The 22,586-nt window shown below is 45.8% G+C and overlaps 1 protein-coding gene and 1 pseudogene across 2 annotated transcripts; both read left to right on the forward strand.

Annotated features, from left to right (window-relative positions):
* Positions 1-1,272: 1,272 nt before the first annotated feature.
* On the forward strand, positions 1,273-2,235 carry LOC308251770 (olfactory receptor 2Z1-like; the record flags this gene model as incomplete). Its single annotated transcript, XM_080675472.1, has 1 exon — positions 1,273-2,235. The coding sequence occupies one exon, from the start codon at positions 1,273-1,275 to the stop codon at positions 2,233-2,235; it is 963 nt and encodes a 320-aa protein (XP_080531598.1).
* Positions 2,236-20,504: 18,269 nt separating this feature from the next.
* On the forward strand, positions 20,505-21,668 carry LOC308251771 (olfactory receptor 1f45-like; annotated as a pseudogene). Its single transcript has 2 exons — positions 20,505-20,533; positions 20,729-21,668. The product of its transcript is annotated as an olfactory receptor 1f45-like (transcript).
* The last annotated feature ends 918 nt before the right edge of the window (positions 21,669-22,586 follow it).

A 22,586-nucleotide genomic window follows, 5' to 3' on the forward strand; every position in this document is an offset into this window, starting at 1 on the left:
ATGTGTCTGAACAATATTCCAGGATGATCTGCATTTCCCTGCAAAGTGACATTGAAGGTAAGGTCAAGTGGGTGGGTGGGGGGGGGGCCAGGCTCTCCTGATCCTTTATCTGCCTTGCCTACTGCATTCATTCAGCAGATTTTTGTTGGGTACTTAATACACAGAGCCCAATATTCTCCACTCCTACCCTATGAAATTTAGCCTCAAAATGATGTCTGATATTCCGGACAACTTTTCACTCACCACTCCAGACCATTTGGTTCCAACCTCCATCACGCATATGTCCCTTTACAGTGCAGATGCCTTGGGTCCATATTCTGAATGTCATCTCATTTATGACTCCTTCCAGACACTGGCCCTCTGCCACAACCTTTTTGCAGCAAGGGTTCAGGAATCTGGAGACGGGGCTGCACATGAATGGATACACTAGGCAAGAAATATAAATTTGGAAGGCATGGGGAAAAACCAGGCAGATCACTTTCGTCTAATGGAGAAGCTCCTGAATCTCCAGACCCATGGCTTATTATTCACTAGAATATACATTTTGCCCTTTAGCAAAGCAAACAGACATCAATGGTGAGGTTTGGTAAACAATAAAGGATTATGAGGTTAGGGGAATTGCCTTTAGCTATTCAGCCAGCAGCAGGTAATAATATGCAGATCCTCAGGCCTGCTGAATATCAAAGTAAGTCAGCCTTCTGAGGAACTCTCGCATTTATTATGCTAATTACTGTTGGTCTTTGCCTCCAGCAGCCCTTCCAATGAATTTGGAAATGAGAATTTCCTTATAGTTTGGATTTAATTTTTGATCCGTCCTCATCACCCCCTGCCATTTGGACAAGTTCTCCCTCCTTCATGTTCTAGTGACTAGAATCTAGTCTATTCAGAATCCCACCTTTGCTTCATCCCCAGGGTATCTGGAATGGGGTGTATTCCACTGGGGCTGATTCGTATTCTCTCCCTTGAGAACAGACAGTTTAACTACAAGAGTTGGTGAGTAGTACTTGCCTGGAGGGTGAAGGCAAGACTTTTACAAAGAAATGGCAAGAGCAGGGAATCATTTTGCTATTCTCAATCTCCTGATTATATCAGACATAATTAATCATGGTATTTTTTTTCCTACTGACACTGAATGTACTCATCATCCTTCTCAAAAGACTCCAGCAGCCACTATCAAACAATTACAGCTGGTTTGGAAGGTGAAACTACCCCCACTGAGACTTCTTGCCAAATATCCAGTTCTTTCTGCTGAAGAATGATTCCTCCCAGAGGATGGGGGAATCAAATCAATCAGTGACCTCAGACTTCACTCTCATGGGGCTCTTCAGCCACTCAGGGCCGCATCTGGTTCTGTTCTCCCTTGTGGCCATCATATTCACCATCGGCCTTCTGGGCAATGCCATCCTCATCTTCCTGATCCACACAAACTCTAGGCTCCACACACCCATGTACTTTCTGCTCAGCCAACTCTCCCTGTTGGATGTTGGCTTTCCACTGGTCACCATCCCCAAGATGGCAGCTGACTTGCGCCAGGGAGAAAGTTCCATCTCCTTTGGAGGTTGTGCAGCTCAGATGTTCTTCCTGATGCTGCTGGGTGTCTCTGAGGGTGTTCTGCTATCCCTTATGTCTTATGACCGCTATGTTGCCGTGTGCCACCCCTTGCATTATCCTATGCTCATGAGACGTCAGGTCTGCCTGCTCATGGTGGGCACTTCCTGGTTGTCAGGTGTGCTGGTGGCCTCCATACAGACCTCCATCACCCTGCAATTCCCTTACTGTGCCTCCCGCGCTGTGGACCACTTCTTCTGTGAGCTGCCCGCTCTACTGAAGCTCTCTTGTGCAGACACCTCTGTGTATGAGTTGGTGCTGTCCATCTCGGGGGTGCTGATCTTGCTGCTGCCCCTGTCCCTCATTGCCACCTCTTACAGCCACGTATTGGGGGCTGTTCTCCGCATGCGCTCAGCTGAAGCCAGACACAAGGCCTTCACCACCTGTTCCTCGCACATCATTGTGGTGGGGCTTTTTTATGGGGCAGCTGTGTTTATGTACATGGTGCCAGGAACATACCACAGCCCACAGCAGGACAACGTGGTCTCTCTCTTCTACAGTCTTGTCACCCCCACACTCAACCCCATCATCTATAGCCTGAGGAATCAAGAAGTTCAAGTGGCTTTGGTCAAGGTCCTTGGCAGAGCTGGTTTCAGATCAAACAGAAGAACTCGTGGGGGGTGCTGAAGTGTCCCTCCCTTACATCTAAGATCTTTTTTTCATTTGTAGTCCATGTGGTGCAAGGCTTACTGTGGCCAGCCCCCTTCTTCCTCCCAGACTCACTTTTTTTCTCTTGTGGATTTGTATAAAACAAACATAATGACCTCAATCACTTAGACAAGAGGAGGAGTTGGATTATTTAGTTTTAAACAGAAGGAAATATTTACTATAAGAATGACAGCCCAGCATCAGATATGGACCCCAGCTCGTGGATATTTTGGCCACCTATTAATGTACTTTTCTGCACAGTGAGTGAAGGGTCTAAGATACAACCCTTAAAATCCAAGCAAGAAAGGGGATTCAGGTGCTGGTGCTCTGACAGGGATGCTCGGACAGTCCTGCCTGTGTTGGTTCTTAGCAGTGTCTTTGTCTGAGTCGAGTTTAGGTTTTATAGAAGTGGAAGACTGTCCCCAAGAGGACCCTGGTTGGGCAATCCAATCATATGTTACTTCTTCTAAAAGTATTTTTCATTGGTTTATTGAGACAGAGGAAGAGAGAGAGAGAGAAACATCGATGTGAGAGTGGAACATCAATCGGTTGCCTCCTGCACACCCGCTACTGGAGATCGAGTCTGCAACCAGGGCATATGCCCTGACTGAGAATCGAACCATCAACCTTTTGGTGCATAGGACGATGCCCAACTAACTGATCCACACCAGCCAGGGCAAGCATACGTGACTTTTGCTGTCTCAGTTATTATAGAGCAGAGATGCAAGATGGTGAAGCTCACTCTTGAATGAACGTCAGGGTGATGTAAGATTGGATGCTGCCATTTTTAAACTTCTTATTCCACCAAAAGGGACAAGAATTAAGATTACTCAGTTAAGGATTCCCAGGGAATGGTATATTCCTGGTCCTCTCTTTGCAGAGATGTTTCTCTAATGTATCGTTGGAATAAGAGCCATGTCTATGCAGACAAAGGCTGAGTTGGCATGGCATCCTCAGCATTTTGTTTTTGTTTTTTGTTAATCCTCACCTGAGGGTATTTCTCCTTGAGTTTTAGAGAGAGAGGAAGGGAAGGGGAGAGACAGAGAGAGGAAAACACTGATTCGAGTAATACACATCGATTGGTTGCCTCCTGCACGCGCCCCAAATGGAGATGGAGCCTGCAACCTAGGTACATGCCTTTGACCAAAATCAAACCCGAGACCCTTCAGTTCGCAGGCCGATGCTCTATCCACTGAGCCAAACCAGCCAGGGCCTAAACATTTTGAATGGCAGGTGCCAACTATGAGTGGGGTGTTGTGTGTGTTGAAGAAAGGGATTGTTGAGTGGGAACTTTTAAACGTTTGAACTGTGCCATCAAGCCCACACTCAAGCTCAAACCTTATTTTCAAAGTTGGCTGGTACCAGACAATATAGGCATCAGGAATGCTATCTGTAGTATACTATCCTACAGTGTATAATATAACTTAAGACAAATACCACATGATTTCCCTTAATGTGGACTCTAATGAACAAAATAAACAAGCAAATGAAATAGAAGCAGACTCATAGATACAGAGAACAATTGACAACTGTCAAAGGGGAGTGGGGTTGGGGGGCTGGGTGGAAAAGGTGAAGGAATTAAGCAAAAAAACCAAAACAAAACAAAACAAAAACACCTCTAGACACAGACAACAGTATGGTGATTACCAAAGGGAAAAGGGGTGGGGGGCGGTATAAGAGGGTAAAGGCAGAATAAATGATTTTGGGAGGAGACTTGACTTTGGGTAATGAACACACAATACAATCTACAGATGATGTATTATAGAATTATACACTTGAAACCTATATAATTTTATTAACCAATGTCATCCCAATAAATGTGATTTAAAAATTTTAAAATACTGCCCAGCCGGCGTGGCTCAGTGGTTGAGCGTCAACTTATGATCCAGGAGGTCCTGGTTTGATTCCTAGTCATGGCACATGCCCGGGTTGCAGGCTCCATCCCCAGTAAGGGGTGTGCAGGAGGCAGCCAATCAATGATTCTCTTTCATGATTACCATGATTACTCTCCCTCTCTTTTCTTCTCTAAAATCAATAAAATATTTTTTATTTTAAAAAAATGTATCTTTATTGATTTCAGAGAGGAAGGGAGCAGGAAAGAGAGATAGAAACATCAATGATGAGAGAGAATCATTAATTGGCTGCCCCCCCACGCCCCCTATTGGGGATCAAGCCCACAGCCCAGGCATGTACCCTTGACCAGAATCGAACCTGGGACCCTTCAGTCCGCAGGCTGATGCTCTATACACTGAGCCAAGCCAGCTAGGGCAATAAAAATATATTTAAAAAATTTTAAAGAATATTGTAACTTTACTACAGTATAAAATCCTTACAATACTGTACTATATCAGGGATGGCATATGTTAGAATGTATGTGGGTGATAAATGAGCTTTTATTTGTAAAGCCACCAGGGTTTTCTGCTATCACAGCATATACCCCAACAACACTATGAGTACATACTATTATTGTCTTATTTACAAACAGAGAAACTGAAGCACTGTGAGTTTAGGTAACATGTCCAAGGTCCCCCAGTTAGGAAATTGGGGAGCTGGGATTCAAACTCAGGCTGCCCGAGTCCATAATTCACAATGCTTCCAGCTGTGACTCTTGAAGACTCTACAGGAAGTAAATCAAAGCGAGGCGATACATTATTGTGGCAAGAATTCTCCTGCCTCCAGTTGGGCTGGTCACTCTGAGGCCATAAGTGGATAGGTGAAGGTCAAGGAAAAACTGGAAGCCCTCATCGTGGTCTTGCTGCTCTAAGGATTGAGCAAGTGAGTGGGGCGGGGAGGGGATGTTTTATGCAGTTTTCCAAACCAGCAAGATTAAGCCGGAAGGACCTCTATCGCCCTTCCTGTGGGTTTCTCCCCCTGCTCTTCCCAAATCCAGTATAACTTCACTGAAGTTAGAAGAAATAAACTTGAAATTAAAAAATAAACTGGAGATGTGTATATTCCTCCCCAAACTTAAAATACTTTTTAGAAATATTCCATTGTGTTGGATGCAGTGAAGGGAACGTGGATAAGAGGAAGGGCGGATTGGTTTTACTTCTTAGACATTTCATGGACATTGCAGGAAGAGTGAAAGGCTTTACGCCATGTTCAGTGGGGAAAATGAAAAGCCTGGTTCTGGCTCTTCCTCATCCTTCATCTACATCACTGACCTTGTCAGAAATACTGGGTCTCTCAACTCTTCCCCTCTCTTCTTCTTCTTCTTTCTCATGCACAATTGAAATCTCTAAACGATGAACTGCTTCATCACAAAGTGCACAGTTTTTATTATATTTTAATAGACTAGAGGCCTGGTGCACAAATTCATGCACGGGTGGGGTCCCTAGGCCTGGCGGGCGATCAGGACCAATCGGGGCCATCTCGCCCAATCCCAATCGGGGCCGGGCCAGTCCGGGCTGGGCTGATCAGGGCCTGCCAGCCAGAGGGAGGGACAGGGGGGAGGGACCACAGGAAGTTGGCCAGCCCTGATCAGGGCAGATCAGAGCTGTCTGGCCGGGGGGTGGCGCAGCAGGGAGAAGGACCAGCCAGGGGGAGGGATTGTGGGAGTGCACTGACCACCAGGGGGCAGCTCCTGAGTCGAGCGTCTGCCTCCTGGTGGTCAGTGCGCATCATAGTGACTGGTCGTAACGGTTGTCTAGGCTTTTATATATATAGATAGTCGCAGCAAAAATCGCCACCCATGGATGAGAGTGTTGGCTTCCCCAAATATGTCATCAACATTTTGAATGATAAAAGTTCACATTTTTGCCAGTGTCCTGGAGGAAAATTATATTTCTTGGTTGTATTACTTTTAATATATCCCTGATTTCTAGTGAGGACACACATCTTTTTATAGGTTTCATGGACATTCAAGTTTCCTTGACTGTGGACTTTTTGTAAAAGTATGGAGAGCAAATCATGAAATACTCATCTTAAAAAGGGTGTAGTGTATACAGGGTAGATGCACTGGACAGAGGGATGATTCATGTCCTGAGAGGGATGGAGCCGGATGGTGCAAGATTTCATCACCCAAGCTGCTCTGGATGGCGCATAATTTTAAATTTATGAATTGTTTCTTTCTGGAATTTTCCATTTACTATTTTCTGACCGTGGTTAACCGAAGGTAACTAAAACCACAGAAAAGGAAACTGTGGACAAAGGGGACTACTCTGTATTAACATCACACAAAACACACTCAAAAGCAAAGCTAATTATTAGAGATAAAGAAGAACATTTCATAATGATAAAAAGCTAAATTCATCACGAAGATATAAATATAAATGCTGTAGATTAATTTATTCCTCAATCCCATTCACGTTAATCTGACTCTTCCATGCTGTGTATTCCAAACCAATCACTAGGGGGCGCCAGCGTTTCAAAATCAAGTAGGTTGGTCCCAAGATTCTCCAGAGAGGCCTATTTCACAACTAGGATTTCTGCTATTTCTAGGGCTCTTGGGGAAAGTTCTTCCCAGGATAAGTGCCTCAGAGATCAGGGTCTCTCACCAACCCAGGAACAGCAGAAATGGAGGAAAAGAAAAAAGAAAGAATTGATGAAAAGAATAAAAAAGGAAAAAAAAAAGAACTGATGAGTGTTGCTTGCTTTCCTCAAGAGGCCACATTTGGCAGTGGTTCCATCGAGGGCACACACTTACTTGGCATCTGGATCGCTAACAAGGCACTCAGGGCTCACCCAGGGCACAGGGATTGGGATATGAGCACTAAAGTTCATTTCTGAGGCACTGCAGGCCTACCTTCCTATCACTCAGAGCCCCAGACTCCGTTCTCCAGGCCACCCAGCTCACCACTCAGCAGATATCTCCAGATCCAGAAAACAGAATTATATGGGCCACCCTAGATTTAGTGTGCCTGCCAGATATGTGGGGGGAGAGGTAAACAGGTGGAAGCAGAAAGAAGGAGCAGGCGTTCTGGAATCAACCAAACCTGCTGTGTGACCTTGGGCAAGAGACTTTGCCTCTCAGAGCCCTGACTAGTCTTCATGTTGTATAAATGGGACCAGAAAGTCTTCATCTATGTAAGCTATGCTGGCTCCAATATCGTGATGTTTAATAGAGTGGGCTTTGGAACCAAAAATATCTGAGCAATTTGACCTTTCTGTGCCTCAAAGTCTTCCTTTAAAGAATAGGAGTAATGGCAAAATAAATAAAAGCATGGAGAGGGAACTTTGGGTGCAAAGTCGGAGAAGTGTGGGAAAGGGATGCTGTGTTGAGGGAGAAGGACACTTCATCCTAATTGGAATTTGAGTTTTGTGGAGATGGGACAACTATGAGAGAAGAGGAGGGGGAGTTGGGAGGCCATCAGTGGCTTAAGTTGATTCTCCTGCAGCCCCGAGTTGCGTTCCAGTTAGGACGCTGAGAGGCGCTGGTAAATCACCACACCAGTAGGTTTTCCAGTAAATAGTTTCTGAAATTGTTCGAGAACAGGAAAACAATTTAAAACCACAGTCTGATGTTTGAAAATATAGAAACAAGGCTGATAAATCAAAATCAAATGTTTCAATGAAATCTCTTCTTAAGCTAACCTGATGTCAACTTTATTCATTGTTGGCTTTAACATTTACCCGAAATGTCATTACATTGAAAAGTTATCTGTGGATTAGGTGTTCTCCATTTGCAATACTTCCTGTAGATGCACAATGAGTAAATGAATTTTTCATGGCACCTAAATAATTTCAAAAGAAAGGGTATAACCGTACTTTCTACTTTTTTTACGCAGAGGAAGAAATAGATAAAAAGTGGGTGTTTTTTAGTATGGTTGCTATGAGGCAGGGCAGGATGCCCAAGAGTGCAGGTGCCCAGGGATGCCCCACCTAGCCTCCTGCCTTCGCAAATACTGTTTCTTTGGCCTGAATCATGTCTCTTCCCACTTTGGCCAACTAAACTCCCATTCATTTTCCATGTCTCATCCCAGTGTCACCTCTTCGGCTTTTCTCTGACCACAAGTTGGGCCCCCATTACCCTGTCTCTTAGCATCACATGCTTCATAGCCCATGTCACATTATAACCACAAATTTATGATTTGTGAAAATCTGGATTTTTGTCTTTCTTCTCCACTCAACTGTGAGCTGGGTGAGGGGCGAATGCTTTCTTCACCTGGACCAGGGCTTGGCACATAGTAGTCATTCAGTAACAATGAAATGAATGAATGAATGAATGACCGAACAAACAGATAAATGAGCATGTAGACCTGTTCTTGTAGTCTTTCCACCTAATGAAAAATTCATATGATGTCATTACAAAAATGTGAATACTGGCTCACGCGGTCCTCTTTGAAACTCATGCTTATTGTTTCAACAACAATGCCTGTCCTCCTGCCACCCTCTGTGCCCAGCCCCAGGCTGAGCAGTTGTCAGGAAAGCAGAGAAAGCACCATTCAAGGCTCTGCCCTTGGAAGTGCCAGTTGGGGTGGGAGCACAGGGCTGGACACAGACACTCCCGGCCCAAATGTTTAGGGATGGGCCAAAACGCGGGTCCCAGGGCTGGTGAGCAGAAGAGGGAAAATGTCTCAGAGAAAAGAAGAGTCTGGCACTTGGCCTGGAGAACAGAGTGTGAGGAATCGTTAGTCTGGAGGGATGGGAGCACTCCTAGCAGACGGACTGCGTGTACGAAGGTCCCGAGGCTTGAGAAAGCATGGTTTTACGACAGAGAGAGTGTGGGAACTAACTATACAGGGGACTGGCAAGGTCAGCTGAAGCCATGTTGTAAATACCCTGATGCCAAGCAGGTGAGGTTGGGCTACATCCCACGGCAAGAGAACAGAGCAGCATCAGCTGTTCTGGAGGTAGGGCAGCGAGGGCAGGCAAGTTGTTCCAATGAGAATCAGACTGGCTGCTAGGAAAACAGTGGAGCAGGTCGTGCACTAACCTCAAGAGGGCGCCATTCATAGACTGCAATGAGAAGGGTGCTTACACACACACACACACACACACACACACACACACACACGCACACACACGCACACGCACATATAGAATCATATGGAATCATGCCATACAGTGGCACTTTATGTAGGGAGAAAATTGAAGCACTTACATTCAAGTTCATTTTCATCTTCCAAAAACTTTTCAAGTAATAATAGAGAATGGACAAAAGACTTGAACATTTGAACACCGCGCCAACCAGGGGTCCTCAAACTTTTTAAACGGGGGGCCAGTTCACTGTCCCTCAGACCGTTGGAGGGCCAGACTATAGTTTAAAAAAAAAACTATGAACAAATTCCTATGCGCACTGCGGGCCCGGGACGAGTCGGCTGCTAAGCAGGACAGGCAGTGACACCCAGCCGGCCGGATAAATGTCCTCGGCGGGCCGCATGTGGCCCACGGGCCATAGTTTGAGGACCCCTGGATCATACAGATGACGAAGAAGCAAATGAAAAGATGTTCGACATCATTGGCCATTAGGGAATGAAAGCCGTGATGCAGTATCATGACACACCTATTAGGATGACTAAAATAAAACACTGCCAATACCAAGTGCTGTCAAGGGTGCAGCGCGAGCAGGACTCTCATGCGTTAGTGGTGGGGCTGCAAAATGGTGTGGCCACTCTGGAAAACAACGTGACCGTTTCTTATAAGTTAACTTACACTTCATATGAACCAACTGTCTCACTCCCGGGTATTCACCCTGGAGAAATGGAAACATGTTTCCAGCCAAAACCTAGAAACAACTTAAATTCCTTCAACTACAAAACGTCTAAAGAAACAGTGGTCCACCCACACAATGGAATAATACTCAGCAGTGAAAAGGAATGAACTATTGACACAGACAACCTGAGTGGTTCTCAAGAGTGTTATTCTGAGTTTAAGAAGCCAATCTCAAAAGGTAGTACACCATAGAATATGATTTATGTAACACTCTCGAAATGACAAATCACGGGGGTTATGTTGATCAGATTAAGGTCACCAGGGGTTAGGGAAGGGGAATGACTACAAAGGGGCAGCAGAAGGGAGTGTCTTTGGGTGATGGAACAGTTCTGTTTTCTGACTGTGGTGCCGGTTACATGAATCTACACAAGTAACAAAAGTTCATAGAGCGTTTCAAAGCAATTGAGTACATAGAAAAGTTGGTGAACTCCAAAAAAGGTCTTCAGTTAACAGTGTTGTACCAGAGTCACTGTGCTGGTTTTTATAATTATACTATAAATATATAATTATATATGATCATTATATATAAATATATAATTATATATGGATATGTTATATAATACATAATTATATATCTTATATGTAATTACATAATTGTAAGATGTTTTTATTGGGGGAGGCTGAGTGAAGGACACATGGGACTTCTCCGTACTGTGTTTGCAACTTCTTTGTGGGTCTAAAATTGTTTCAAAATTAAACAGGTTTTAAAAAATAAAAAGAACGTGTACTTTACTAACATTTTCTGTTTTGCTAGGTTGACTCTTTAGCTTCCAGCCTATTTTGATGTGTGTGACGCAGTTTCCATGTGTCAAGACAAGTAGATTTACTCATTGTATTGTCCATTTTTTTCTCAGCCCATCATCCAAAATGAGCCTACAGTATCAAGCTGCTCAGTTGGTTGGAGCATCATCCTATACACCAAGAAGGTTGCGGGTTTGATTCCCCAGTCAGGGCACATACACTGAGTGGCCAGATTATTATGATCTCTGAACGCATAATAATCTGGCCACTCAGTGTGTGTGTGTGTGTGTGTGTGTGTATTAGAGGCCCCATGCATAAATTCGTGCATAGGTGGGGGCCAGCCTGGCCAGGGGGAGGGGACATGGGCAGTTGGCCGGCCTGCCTGTTGGTCGAACTCCTGGTCGAGGGGACAATTTGCATATTAGCCTTTTATTATATAGGATATACACTGAGTGGCCAGATTATTATGTGTTCAGAGATCATAATAATCTGGCCACTCAGTGTATGTAGGTTATGGTTCAATCCCTGGCCTGTGCGTACAGGAGGCAACCGGTTAATGTTTCTCTCTCACATATCTCTCTCTCTCTTTCTCTCTCTCTCTCTCTCTCAAATCAATAAAAACATGTCATTGGGTGAGGATTTTAAAAAATAGAAGGACCTTTCATTTCTGGGTAGATCCCCAAAAGTATTGAAAGCTGGGTCTCCAAGAGATATTTGTTCCTAACAGCATTATTTACAATAGCTAAACCATGGAAGCAACCCAAGTGTTATGAATGGGTAAGCAAAATGTGATGTACATGTACGATAAAATATTATTCGGCCTTAAAAAGGAAGGACATTCCGACACATGCTACCACATGGACGAAGCTTGAGGACATTATGCGGAGTGAAATAAGCCAGTCACGAAGGACAAGCACTGTGTGATTCCACTTACATCAGGTACGTAGAGTAGTCAAAATCACAAAGACAGCAAGTGAAATGAGGCTGCCAGGGCGGGGGGAGGGATAATGGGAGCTCGTGTTCAATGGGGACAGAGCTCCAGTTCTACAGGATGAAAGGTGTTCTGGCGATGGGTGGGGGTGAGGCTACACAGCAATATGAGGGTACGAAATGCCACTGAACTGTCCACTTAGAAATAGTAAAGAGGGTAAAAAACACAATTTTAAAATGTGAAAAACACACACCCAGTGAGATGCCTCTTCACACCCACTAGGGTGGCTATAATAGAAAAAGATAAACAATAACAAGTGTTGATGAGGATGTGGAGAAATTGAAACCCTTGTGCCCTGCTGTTGGGAATATAAAATGGTGCAGCCACTGTGGGAAACAGCTTAGCGGTTCCTCAAAAAGCTAAACATAGGATTGCTACATGATCCAGCAATTCTGCTCCGAGAGATAGACCCAAAAGAACTAGAAACAGGGACTCAAACAGAAACTTGTCCAGAGCAGCAACATATTCATAGCAGCACTATTCATGACCACCCAAAGGTGGAAACAACCCAAGTCCATCAAAGACTGAATGAATAAACAAAATTAATATTCACCATGGAAAGGAATGAAGTTCTGACATAGGCTACAATGTGGATGAATCTTGAAAACCTTACATTGAGTGAAAGAAGTCAGACACCAAAGGTTACACACTGTGAATGACTCCATTTACATGAAATGTCCAGAACAGGCAAATCCACAGAGACAGAAAGCAGTCTGGTAGCTGCCAGAGGTAGGGGAAATGGGGAGTGACTGATATGGGGACAGTTTTATTTTGGGGTGAAAATGTTCTGGAACTAGATAGAGGTGATGGTTGCACATCATTTAAATGTGCTAAATGCCACTAACTTGCTTACTTTAAAATGGTTCATTGATGGTGTGTGAATCTCACCTCAATTTAAAAAAATGAACATCAGGAGGCCGTTGTTCCAGCAGTGAGGAGCCACAGACATATCCCAGTGGCTGGCAGGACCAGTAGAGCCGGGGGAATTCCGCCGGGCCCAGGCCCCACATGGGGGTCCCCACAAAGAGACCTGGAGCCCCCACCACCTCTGGCTCAGGAGTAGAGGGAAGAGCCCAGAACAAGCTGCAGTCACCTCCTCCCCAAAGACGCAGGCCCAGCGGGACGGAGTGTGGAGTGGACAAGTAGCAGAGACCCTAACAAGACACAAGGGCCTGAACCCGAGTTACAAGGATGGAGGGTCAACTGGGCTCTGCCAGGTCCATGTGCTCCCTCCTGCGCGGGCCCAGACCTCCTCCATGGCCCAGGACGTTCTCCCAGCAAGAGCTGGCTCACATCCTGCCAGACATTCCACAGCCAGAAGGGACACCTCCCACAGGTGAGTGGGGACAGAGGGAGGCAGGGAAAGGCATCAGCAAGCTTGCTGTGTGACTGCCGGGAAGCGGTTTTGCCTCCCTGGGCCTCGGTTCATTTGTCTTTATAATGAAAACAAAATAAAATGGGAAATGCCCGTGTGTGTAAGCCCTGTTAAGAGGTTCTAGATCTGGGTCTTTCATCAAAGAGTTTTAAGAGCTTCGGAACAAGAGAGACTGTGAGATTCTGGGTGGCTGATTGTTCTCGCCTCTTCACCCTGTAAATGGAAGTAAGAGCGCCTGCCGTAGAAGGTTAAGTAACGAAGCATGTCCAGCTCCCTGTCATGGTGGCCCGTGCCCGGAAGCACAGAAGAAGTGTTCGCTGTGAGCAGCAGCGTGGGGAGCCAGAGCAGAAGAGGCAGGTGGTTTCACCGGGTGGTGGCCACTGTGAAGGGTGAACTAGAAGAGCAAGCGGAGCCCAGAGAGACCAGGAAAGGACAGGTAGGAAGTCTCAGAGCACCAAGTTCAGAGTCAGGTGGGGTGCTGGGAAGGAGAGGAGGGGCCGGAGAGAAGATAGAGGCCAGGATGCAGTGAGCGGGGCGAAGGCCTGGCTGCTGCCCGCGTCTCTGGCCTAGGTGGCTGGGTAATCAGCAGCGCCAGCGCTAAGTTCGCCTACGGATGAAGGACAGGATTGAGGTAAATGCTGAAATGGGTTAGACACGCGGTCTGTGGGGCTGGGCAATTTCAGCAAAGGTGGGACACGGTGGGACACCCAAGAGGTGTGACCTTCGGGCTGAGAGCTCCAGGGACACAGTGACCTTGACCAGGGAATGGGTGTGGAATCCATGATTTACTTGCCCATCCATCTGGTGCTCTCCTAGTGAGTTCCGTGAAGGTAGATGGGGACCATGATGTGTGTGTGTGTGTGTGTGTGTGTGTGTGTGTTGTGCACAGATCATAATTAAGCTGGAATACAACTTGTATTCACCCAGCTTAAAATGTACTAAATATCCACCCTAGTCAGTTTGGCTCAATTGTTAGAGCATCGGCCTATGGACTGAAGAGTCGCAGGTTCATTTCCGGTCAGGGGCATGTACCTCAGTTGCAGGCTCTATCCCCGGCCGCAGTTGGGATGAGTGTAGGAGGCAACCTATCAATATGTCCCTCTCACATCAATGTTTCTCTCTGTGTGTCTCTTCCCCTCTCTCTTTCTAAAAAACAATGGGAAAAATACCCTCGGGTGAGGTTTAACAAACAAACAAAAAAAGAGTAAAACATCCATGCACATCTCCCTACTCTCATTTTCTCTTCTCTCTCTATCTCCCGTCCTCCCTCCTCTTCTCTCTCTCCCCTCTCTCTCCCTCTTTTTCTCTCTCTCCCTTTCCTCTCTCTGAGATAATCAACACCCTACATCAAGTGTTTATCACTCTCATGAACATTTTCCACCTTTCTACATGGGATGTCTCCATAAACAACATACAAAATTGTGTTGCATGTTTTTGAAGTGTACATAAGTGGCATTATTCTGTGTACCTCCTTCAATGATTGTTTTTCTTCTGCCCAGCACAATGCTTTTAAGATTCACCCAGTTTGGTGTGAGCAGTTCCACATTTCCTCCATTTCTATGACTAGAGACGCCCAGAGTGGGAGGATCACATTTGACGGGTGCACCCTAGTGTGATACTGCTCTTTCCAAACGTCCTCGAACGTGCCTCACCATGCGTCTTCAAGAGAAGGGCTCTGTGGTGGGATGTCTGGGTCAGGAGAGGGGCCCTGTCTCTGTCACTGTGGCGGATTGCCTGTCCTCAGCTTGGGCAATGCATCTCTGAAGATGCTCTGTAAGTGGTCAACAAACCAACAAGGGAGTGAGACAGGGTGTGCAGACTTCCTGGGCAGGGGACCAGGGAGAAGGCTCCGCTCCAGGCCCAGAGAGCACAGTTATATGAGGACAGAGAATCGAGTGGCCACTGTGGGCCGAGCTACAGGAGAGGGAAAATGTTGAGGTGGGTCTTGAAAAGTGAAGAGAGGTCCCAAAGGAAGAGCATTAGAGGCAGATGAGCCATCAGGTGCGAAGGCCCAGAGGCAGGCCCGGTCTTGGACCAAGAGACCTGTGTGGCTGGGGGACAGTGATGTGAGTGTGGAGACTGAGGAGATGAGCAGGGAACCAGACTTTGCAAGATTCTGATTGTTATTTTGTTTTCACTTTTTAAAAAATATTCCACGTGTACGTGATACCATGCAGTGCTTCCTCTGACTTACCTCTCTCAGCGTAAGGCCCTCAAGGTCCACCCATGTTGTTACACACGGTAGGCTTTCCTTCTTTTTCATGGCTGAATGATATTCCATGGTGTACTAGCATATATATTGTATTTTTATTTTTAAAAAATATATCTTTTTTTTTTTCAGAGAGGAAGGGAGAGGGAGAGACAAATAGAAACATCAATGATGAGAGCGAATCATTGATCAGCTGCTTCCTGCATGCCTCCTACTGGGGACGGAGACCAAAACACCAGGCATGTGCCTTGACTAGGGATCAAACCATGACCTCCTGATTCATATGGGTCACTGTTCAACCACTGAGCCACACCGTCCGGGCTAAGCCACATTTCCTTGATCCATTCATCCACTGATGGTCGCCTAGGTTGTTTCTATGTCTTGGCTATTGTGAATAATGCTGCAGTAAACAAGGGGGTAAAGATATCCCTTCAAGATCCTGTTTATTGAATGCATAGTGGTGCGTATAAAGTTTTGAGAAAAATGTTTAAAATGTTTCATTTGAATTATATATTTTTTATTATTTTATTTTTTTATTTTTTATTTTTTTTAATAAATCTTTATTCAGATTATTACAATTATTTCTCCTTTTTCCCCCCATAGCTCCCCTCCACCCAGTTCCCACCCCACCTTCTGCCCTTACCTCCCCCCCACTGTCCTCATCCATAGGTGTATGATTTTTGTCCAGTCACTTCATGAACCCCCCCCATACCCCTTTCCCCCTGAGAATTATCAGTCCACTCCCTTTCTATGCCCCTGATTCTATTATATTCACCAGATTATTCTGTTCCTCAGGTTTTTAATTCACTTGATTTTTAGGTTCACTTGTTGATAGATATGTATTTGTTGTTCATAATTTTTCTCTTTACTTTTTTCTTCTTCCTCTTCTTTAAGAATACCTTTCAGCATTTCATATAATACTGGTTTGGTGGTGATGAACTCCTTCAGCTTTTTCTTATCTGTGAAGCTCTTTATCTGCCCTTCAATTCTGAATGATAGCTTTGCTGGGTAGAGTAATCTTGGTTGTAGGTTCTTGCTATTCATCACATTGAAAATTTCTTGCCACTCCCGTCTGGCCTGCATAGTTTCTGTTGAGAAATCAGCTGACAGTCGTATGGGTGCTCTCTTGTAGGTAATTAACTGTTTTTCTCTTGCTGCTTTTAATATTCTCTCTTTGTCTTTTGCTCTTGGCATTTTAATTATAATGTGTCTTGGTGTGGTCCTCTTTGGATTCCTTTTGTTTGGGGTTCTGTGTGCTTCCTGGACTTGTAAGTCTATTTCTTTCACCAGGTGGGGGAAGTTTTTGGTCATTATTTCTTCAAATAGGTTTTCAGTATCTTGCTCTCTCTCTTCTTCTGGCACCCCCATAATTCTGATGTTGGTACGCTTGAAGTTGTCCCAGAGTCTTCTTACACTATCTTCAACTTTTTGGATTTTTTTTTTTTTGCTTTTTGCTTTTTCGGTTGAGTGTTTTTTGCTTCTTTGTATTTCAATTCTTTGACTTGATTTTTGTGTTCCTCTTGACTGTTTTTGGGTCTCTGTATAATATTTTTTATTTCAGTCAGTGTATGTTTAATTTCTAGTTGGTCCTTTTTCATATCTTCGAGGGTCTCGTTATATTTATCGGCCTTTTCTAGGATATTCTTAAAAAGCCTTATAACCGTGGTTTTGAATTCTATATCCAGTCGTTTGTTTTCCTCCATTTCTTTCGTTTGTGATCTGATTCTTGGACGCCGCATTTTCACTGCTTCCCTGAGTTGGTAAGGTAGATTTGTGTGCTAGGTTTCCAATATGGCCCAGTGGGTCTGCCTCCCCAGTTAACCTGAGGTGGACACTCTTGGTGCACCCCTTTGTGGACTGTGTGTACAGCCTTGTTGTAATTAAGTCTTGATTGTTGTTGGTATCACTGGGAAGAATTGACCTCCAGGCCAGTTGGCTGTAAGGATCAGCTGTGTCTATGCTGGGAGAAGTTCGGTGCTGGAGACAGCCTTATAGGATTAGACTTGCCAAATTGCAATAGCCTCTGTGCTCAGCTTGGATGGGGTGGAGTCTCAGTCTTGGCTTCCTGTCAGCCTTACCCTTGCGCGCACGTGCGCGCCTTCAGACCTCCACCTTCCCTGGCTCCTGAGTCTCTGCCCGAGAGTCCAGATTCCCCCCACAAGAGCGTGGGTCCCCAGGGGCTCGCCTGGAACCGGGGTTCAGTGCAGTCAGGAACCTCCGACTCCCTTCCACTAGGGAAAGCCTGTGGCAACCTCCGCAGCCTTTGTGCGCACTGGCGTGTGCGCGCGTGCTTTCAGTCCTCCGCCTTCCCCGGCTCCGGAGTCTCCGCCCGAGAGTCCAGACTCCCCCCACAAGAGCGTGGGTCCCCAGGGGCTCGCCTGGAACCGGGGTTCAGTGCAGTCAGAACTGGGGCCCAGTGGAGTCAGGAATCTCCGACTCCCTTCCACTAGGGAAAGCCTGTGGCAACCTCCGCAGCCTTTGTGCGCACTGGCGTGTGCGCGCGTGCTTTCAGTCCTCCGCCTTCCCCGGCTCCGGAGTCTCCGCCCGAGAGTCCAGACTCCCCCCACAAGAGCGTGGGTCCCCAGGGGCTCGCCTGGAACTGGGGTTCACTGCAGTCAGAACTGGGGCTCAGTGCATTCAGGAGCCTCTGACTCCCTTCCACTAGGGAAAGCCTGTGGCAACCTCCGCAGCCTTTGTGCGCACTGGCGCATGCGCACTTTCAGTCCTCCGCCTTCCCCGGCTCCCGAGTCTCCGCCCGAGAGTCCAGACTCCCCCCACAAGAGCGTGGGTCCCCAGGGGCTCGCCTGGAACTGGGGTTCAGTGCAGTCAGAACTGGGGTTCAGTGCGGTCGGGAGCTTCCTTCCCCCTTCCGCCAGAGAAAGTCAGCCAGGCTCTCAGCCGCCCTTCCTCTCTGTGCGCACAAAGACCCTTTGCCGTACCTCCAATTCTCTGTGAGCTTTTCTCTTTCCTTCTAGTTGTATAATTTTCACTCAGCCAGCTTTCCTGTGGTTCTGGATGGTGTCCGTTCTGTCTTTTAGTTGTAGTTTTGAAATTGTTGTGTGAGGCAGCAGTTTAGGTGCTTACCTATGCCGCCATCTTGGTTTCTCTTTCTGAATTATATATTTTTTAAATCAGGTGAAGATAACCTAACAAAGAGAGTTAAATAATACCAAATTAAAACATCAGAATGTTTTGCAAATTTTGCCTGAAACTCGGAATTAAGTTATATCTATACAATGTCCAGGAAAGTCTTTATGTAAATATTTTTCATTGAAATGACATTTCTAAACCACCACCAGAACATCACAAGAATCATTTGATCATGGTTTAGATTCAGTAAATGTAATTCGTTGTTTTTTTTTTTTTTTACTTTTTTCATATTTTATTTCAGATATTCTGAAACAGATCACAGCCTCGTATGGTTAACAGCAAACCTTAAACTACCTTCAAAGCCTTGAATTTCACCTTTAAAATAAATTACAGAAACAATTTTAGTGACAGTGTTGAAGCTTCATTGATCACGTTTGAAATTTTGCTGACTTGGGTAGTTTTCTGCAGAACGGTGTGGTCTTGTCAGTTTCGCATCTAGCAGATCTGTGAGTCTGCATGGCAATGTCATGCCCATATCAATATTATGTTTATGAAATTCTATGATTTCATATCTGAAAAGTCTCAATTACTTTTAGCCATACATTATAGTGTTTTAAAAGTCTTATATTACTTTCTAAATGCTTTTCATCTGCTTTACAAATATTCTTTCATATAAAACAAATTTTTTCTGGAACTTTTTTTATTACCCAAATGCTTTTTAGTGTGGTACTGAATAACAACGTCCTTTTCCTTTTTCCTTATTGACTATTAACAAATTTTCTTTATTGAAGCTATAATAAACAAAACATGGTTGCCGTTCAGGTGAAATATTTAAGCATCAGCCTTTCCAACATGAATGAACAGCATTTGCATCCAACGTTTACATCCTGTTACCATAAACTACCCATATTTTGTGGGTTTTTTCTTATTTGTTTTTTATGCCCCAAATATAAATTAATTGTTATATTTTACAGAGAGTCTTACACAGTAGCAAAACCGCTCCAGGCTGCTCTGACTTCTGCAAGTTTTGGAGGTTCCAGGGCTGCAACTCACTGTAAACATCATTTCTTCTCTCTCTTCCCACAGGTACAGCAAAACGTTGTTCCTGATACTTTAATAGGAACACTACAAAGCTTGCTCAAGCTTTGTTGACTTTCTGGATGCTTTCTTTCAATGTTTTATCCTATGCTTTTCATTTTATAATTATGAGACCATTGCACATTTGCTACTTACACAAAAATTACAATACACCAAGAATAAAAACCAAAGTAAGTCTTAGCTATATGAAACTAGAACCAACCTGGAAATTTGAGGGTAATGATAAACTGGTACGTCTCCTATAAGCCAGAGCAATTAATACACGTACAACCACGCTGCTCACAGTGACAACAGTCAAATTGGCAAAGTTTTGCAAATGTTTCTCAGATGTCACCAGTGTATCAAAATTCATTGCAACATTCAACAACAATTAGCTTGAAATCTTGCATTTACATTAATTCTACTATCCTTTGGGAGAAATGTAAGGGTATTTTCTAGACGGTGCCAAATTTCCCCGGATTTTAGCGATGGAACAATTGTACCGGTGCATACTGTCTCTACTGTAGCCTTGGATTAACAATAGAAGGTCATGGTTGCTCTTGACAGGCAAGGACAGGCAATGCTGTTGTTGTTGCTGCTGTTGTTTTAATCCTCACCCGAGGATATTTTTCATTGATTTGAGAGAGAGAGAGAGGGAGAGAGAGCAAGGGCAGGCAATGTTTTGAGGAGTGTTGGGGTTCAATGGAGAAAAGCAAGGGGGGTGGCTAGAGGGGCATGTGGTATGAAGAAGGGATTCTTTCACAGATGGAAGACATTCTGGAATCCTGTGTCTTAGTTTGTGTTCTCCCGAGACCCAATGAGAATTTGGGAAAGAAAGGTGTGAATGAGCAGGTTCCTGCTCTGGTCAGTTGAGGGGTGATCCTTCTAGGGGTCTCTGAGAGATTGTAGAACACACCCCAGAACTGCCTCACTCAGGAGTGATGAAACGAGGACTTCAGCCAATATGCCCGGTTCTTTGCTGTCCAAAGGTCACTCCTGGGGGTGTCAACTCCCAGCACTTCCTTGTTACCCCATGTGGGAACTTAGCCCGTTCCTGTGGACATAGAGAGACAGGTAGTGGAGGTGAGACATGGTCAGTGCACCTGGGAGCCATGCACCAAGCTGCCGGTGACATCCGCAGGCAGGCTGTGAGCAGAGTGGTGTGTCCACTGATGGAAATAATGCAGCAGATGGGGGGGTCGTCCTGTTGCAGGGGAAAGTGGGGAGAATTGATGAATGTCTGAACTAACGACAGGATGAAGTCCAGGGTGCAATGGAGGAGTTGGCCTTGGCCAGGACCACGGACAGCTCCTCATTTCCGCTCTCATTGCTCCAGAGACCCAGGTGGAAGGGCAAACCTCACCTGGGTCTCTGAGTTCCTTCTCCTGGGCCTCTCAGAAGACCCCAAGCCACAGCAGCTGCTGCTTATACTGTCCCTGAACCTGTACCTTGTTATGGGGCTGGGGAACCTACTCACCATCCTGGCCATCGCCACTGTCGCCGGCTCCACACGCCCAGGTACTTCTTCCTTGCCTACCTGGCCGTGTGGACATGCTTCACTTCCACCATCATACCCAATATGCTGGCCAACCATGTGTCAGGACACAAAGAGATTCCTTCCTCTGGCTGCTTGACCCAAATGTTCTTCATCTGGTTTGCTGGCATTGACAGCTTCCTGCTGACTGCCGTGGCCTACAGCCGCCATGTGGCCATCTGCCACCCGCTGCACTATACCACATCTGGAACACCACAGCTCTGTGGCTCCTGGCGGTGGCATCCTGGACCACAGCCTTCAGAAATGTCCTGACCCACGTGGTATTACTAACCCACCTGTCATTCTGCACCCACAACTGAATCCCCCCCTCGCCCCCCACTTCTTCTGCAACCTAGCCCTTTTCTGAAGCTGGCCTGCTCCGACACTTTCCCCCATAATGTAATGATGTACACCGTGGGCGCCCTGCCCATCATCATCATCACCCCCTTGGTGGGCATATCGGTCTCCTACATATTCAACTTTGCAGCCTTCCTGAGGGTCCCGTCCATGAGAGGCAAGCAGAGGGCTTTCTCCACTGGTGGCTCTCACCTCTCTGTGGTGTCACTGCTCTATGGGGTGCTCATTGGGGTTTATTTCTCCCACACGGCCCAGAAGGACACGGCTGCTGCAGGGACGTACACTGTGGTCACGCCCATGCTGAACCCCTCATCTGCAGCCTACGCAACAGCAACATGAAGGGCACCTTGGGGGCCTCGTCAGCAGGAAGCCAGTTTTTATTTAGTGACCACGGCATTGGGATGCCCACCTGAGTGTCCACACAGGGTGCCCGTCTGTCCTGAATTCCCCTGCCTGGTCCCAATCTTAGATATTTCCTTCATATCGTCTTGGTTCATTTCTTTACTACTTCATCCTTCCAACAGCTACTTAGTGAGCATCTGTTACAGCATAGGCATGCTTTTACGGGTTGAGGGTAGAGCAGGAAACAAACAAAATCCTTGCCTCAGTAGGAACCAACAGTCTCAGAAAGAACCAATGAGCCAGCACCTTGATTTCAGACTTCTGGTCCCCAGCACTGTGAGAGAATAATGGTCATTATTTAAGCCAAGCAGTTTGTGGTAGTTTGTTAGAGAAGCCCTAGAAAACTACTACAGCAAGTAAGCTATTAATCCTAGCACAGAAATTGGAGTCATCACAAAAATGAAAAATCAATTGGTGGTCTGGTGGTAAGGACACATACACTGAGTGGCCAGATTATTATGATCTCTGAACACATAATAATCTGGCCACTCAGTGTATATCCTATATAATAAAAGGCTAATATGCAAATTGTCCCCTTGACCAGGAGTTCAACCAGCAGGCAGGCTGGCCAACCGCCCATGTCCCCTCCCCCTGGCCAGGCTGGCTGGACCCCACCCATGCACGAATTCATGCACTAGCCCTCTAATAAATAAATAAATACATACACACACACACACACACACACACACACACACACACACACACACTAGAGGCCTGGTGCACAAAGATTTGTACAAGAATGGGCCTTCCTTCCCCTGACTGCTGGCACCTCCTTGGCTCCAGCCCGGAGCCACCTTTCTGCCTTCCCACGCTGCCCAGAGGCCCAGAGCGGCTGGGGTGGTGCAGAATGCCTGCGTCCCATCCCGCCCCGCCCCCGGCCACACGGCGCCCATGTATGCAA

This window comes from Plecotus auritus (genome assembly GCF_963455305.1).
Source record: "Plecotus auritus genome assembly, chromosome: 6".
Taxonomy (NCBI): Eukaryota; Metazoa; Chordata; class Mammalia; order Chiroptera; family Vespertilionidae; genus Plecotus; species Plecotus auritus.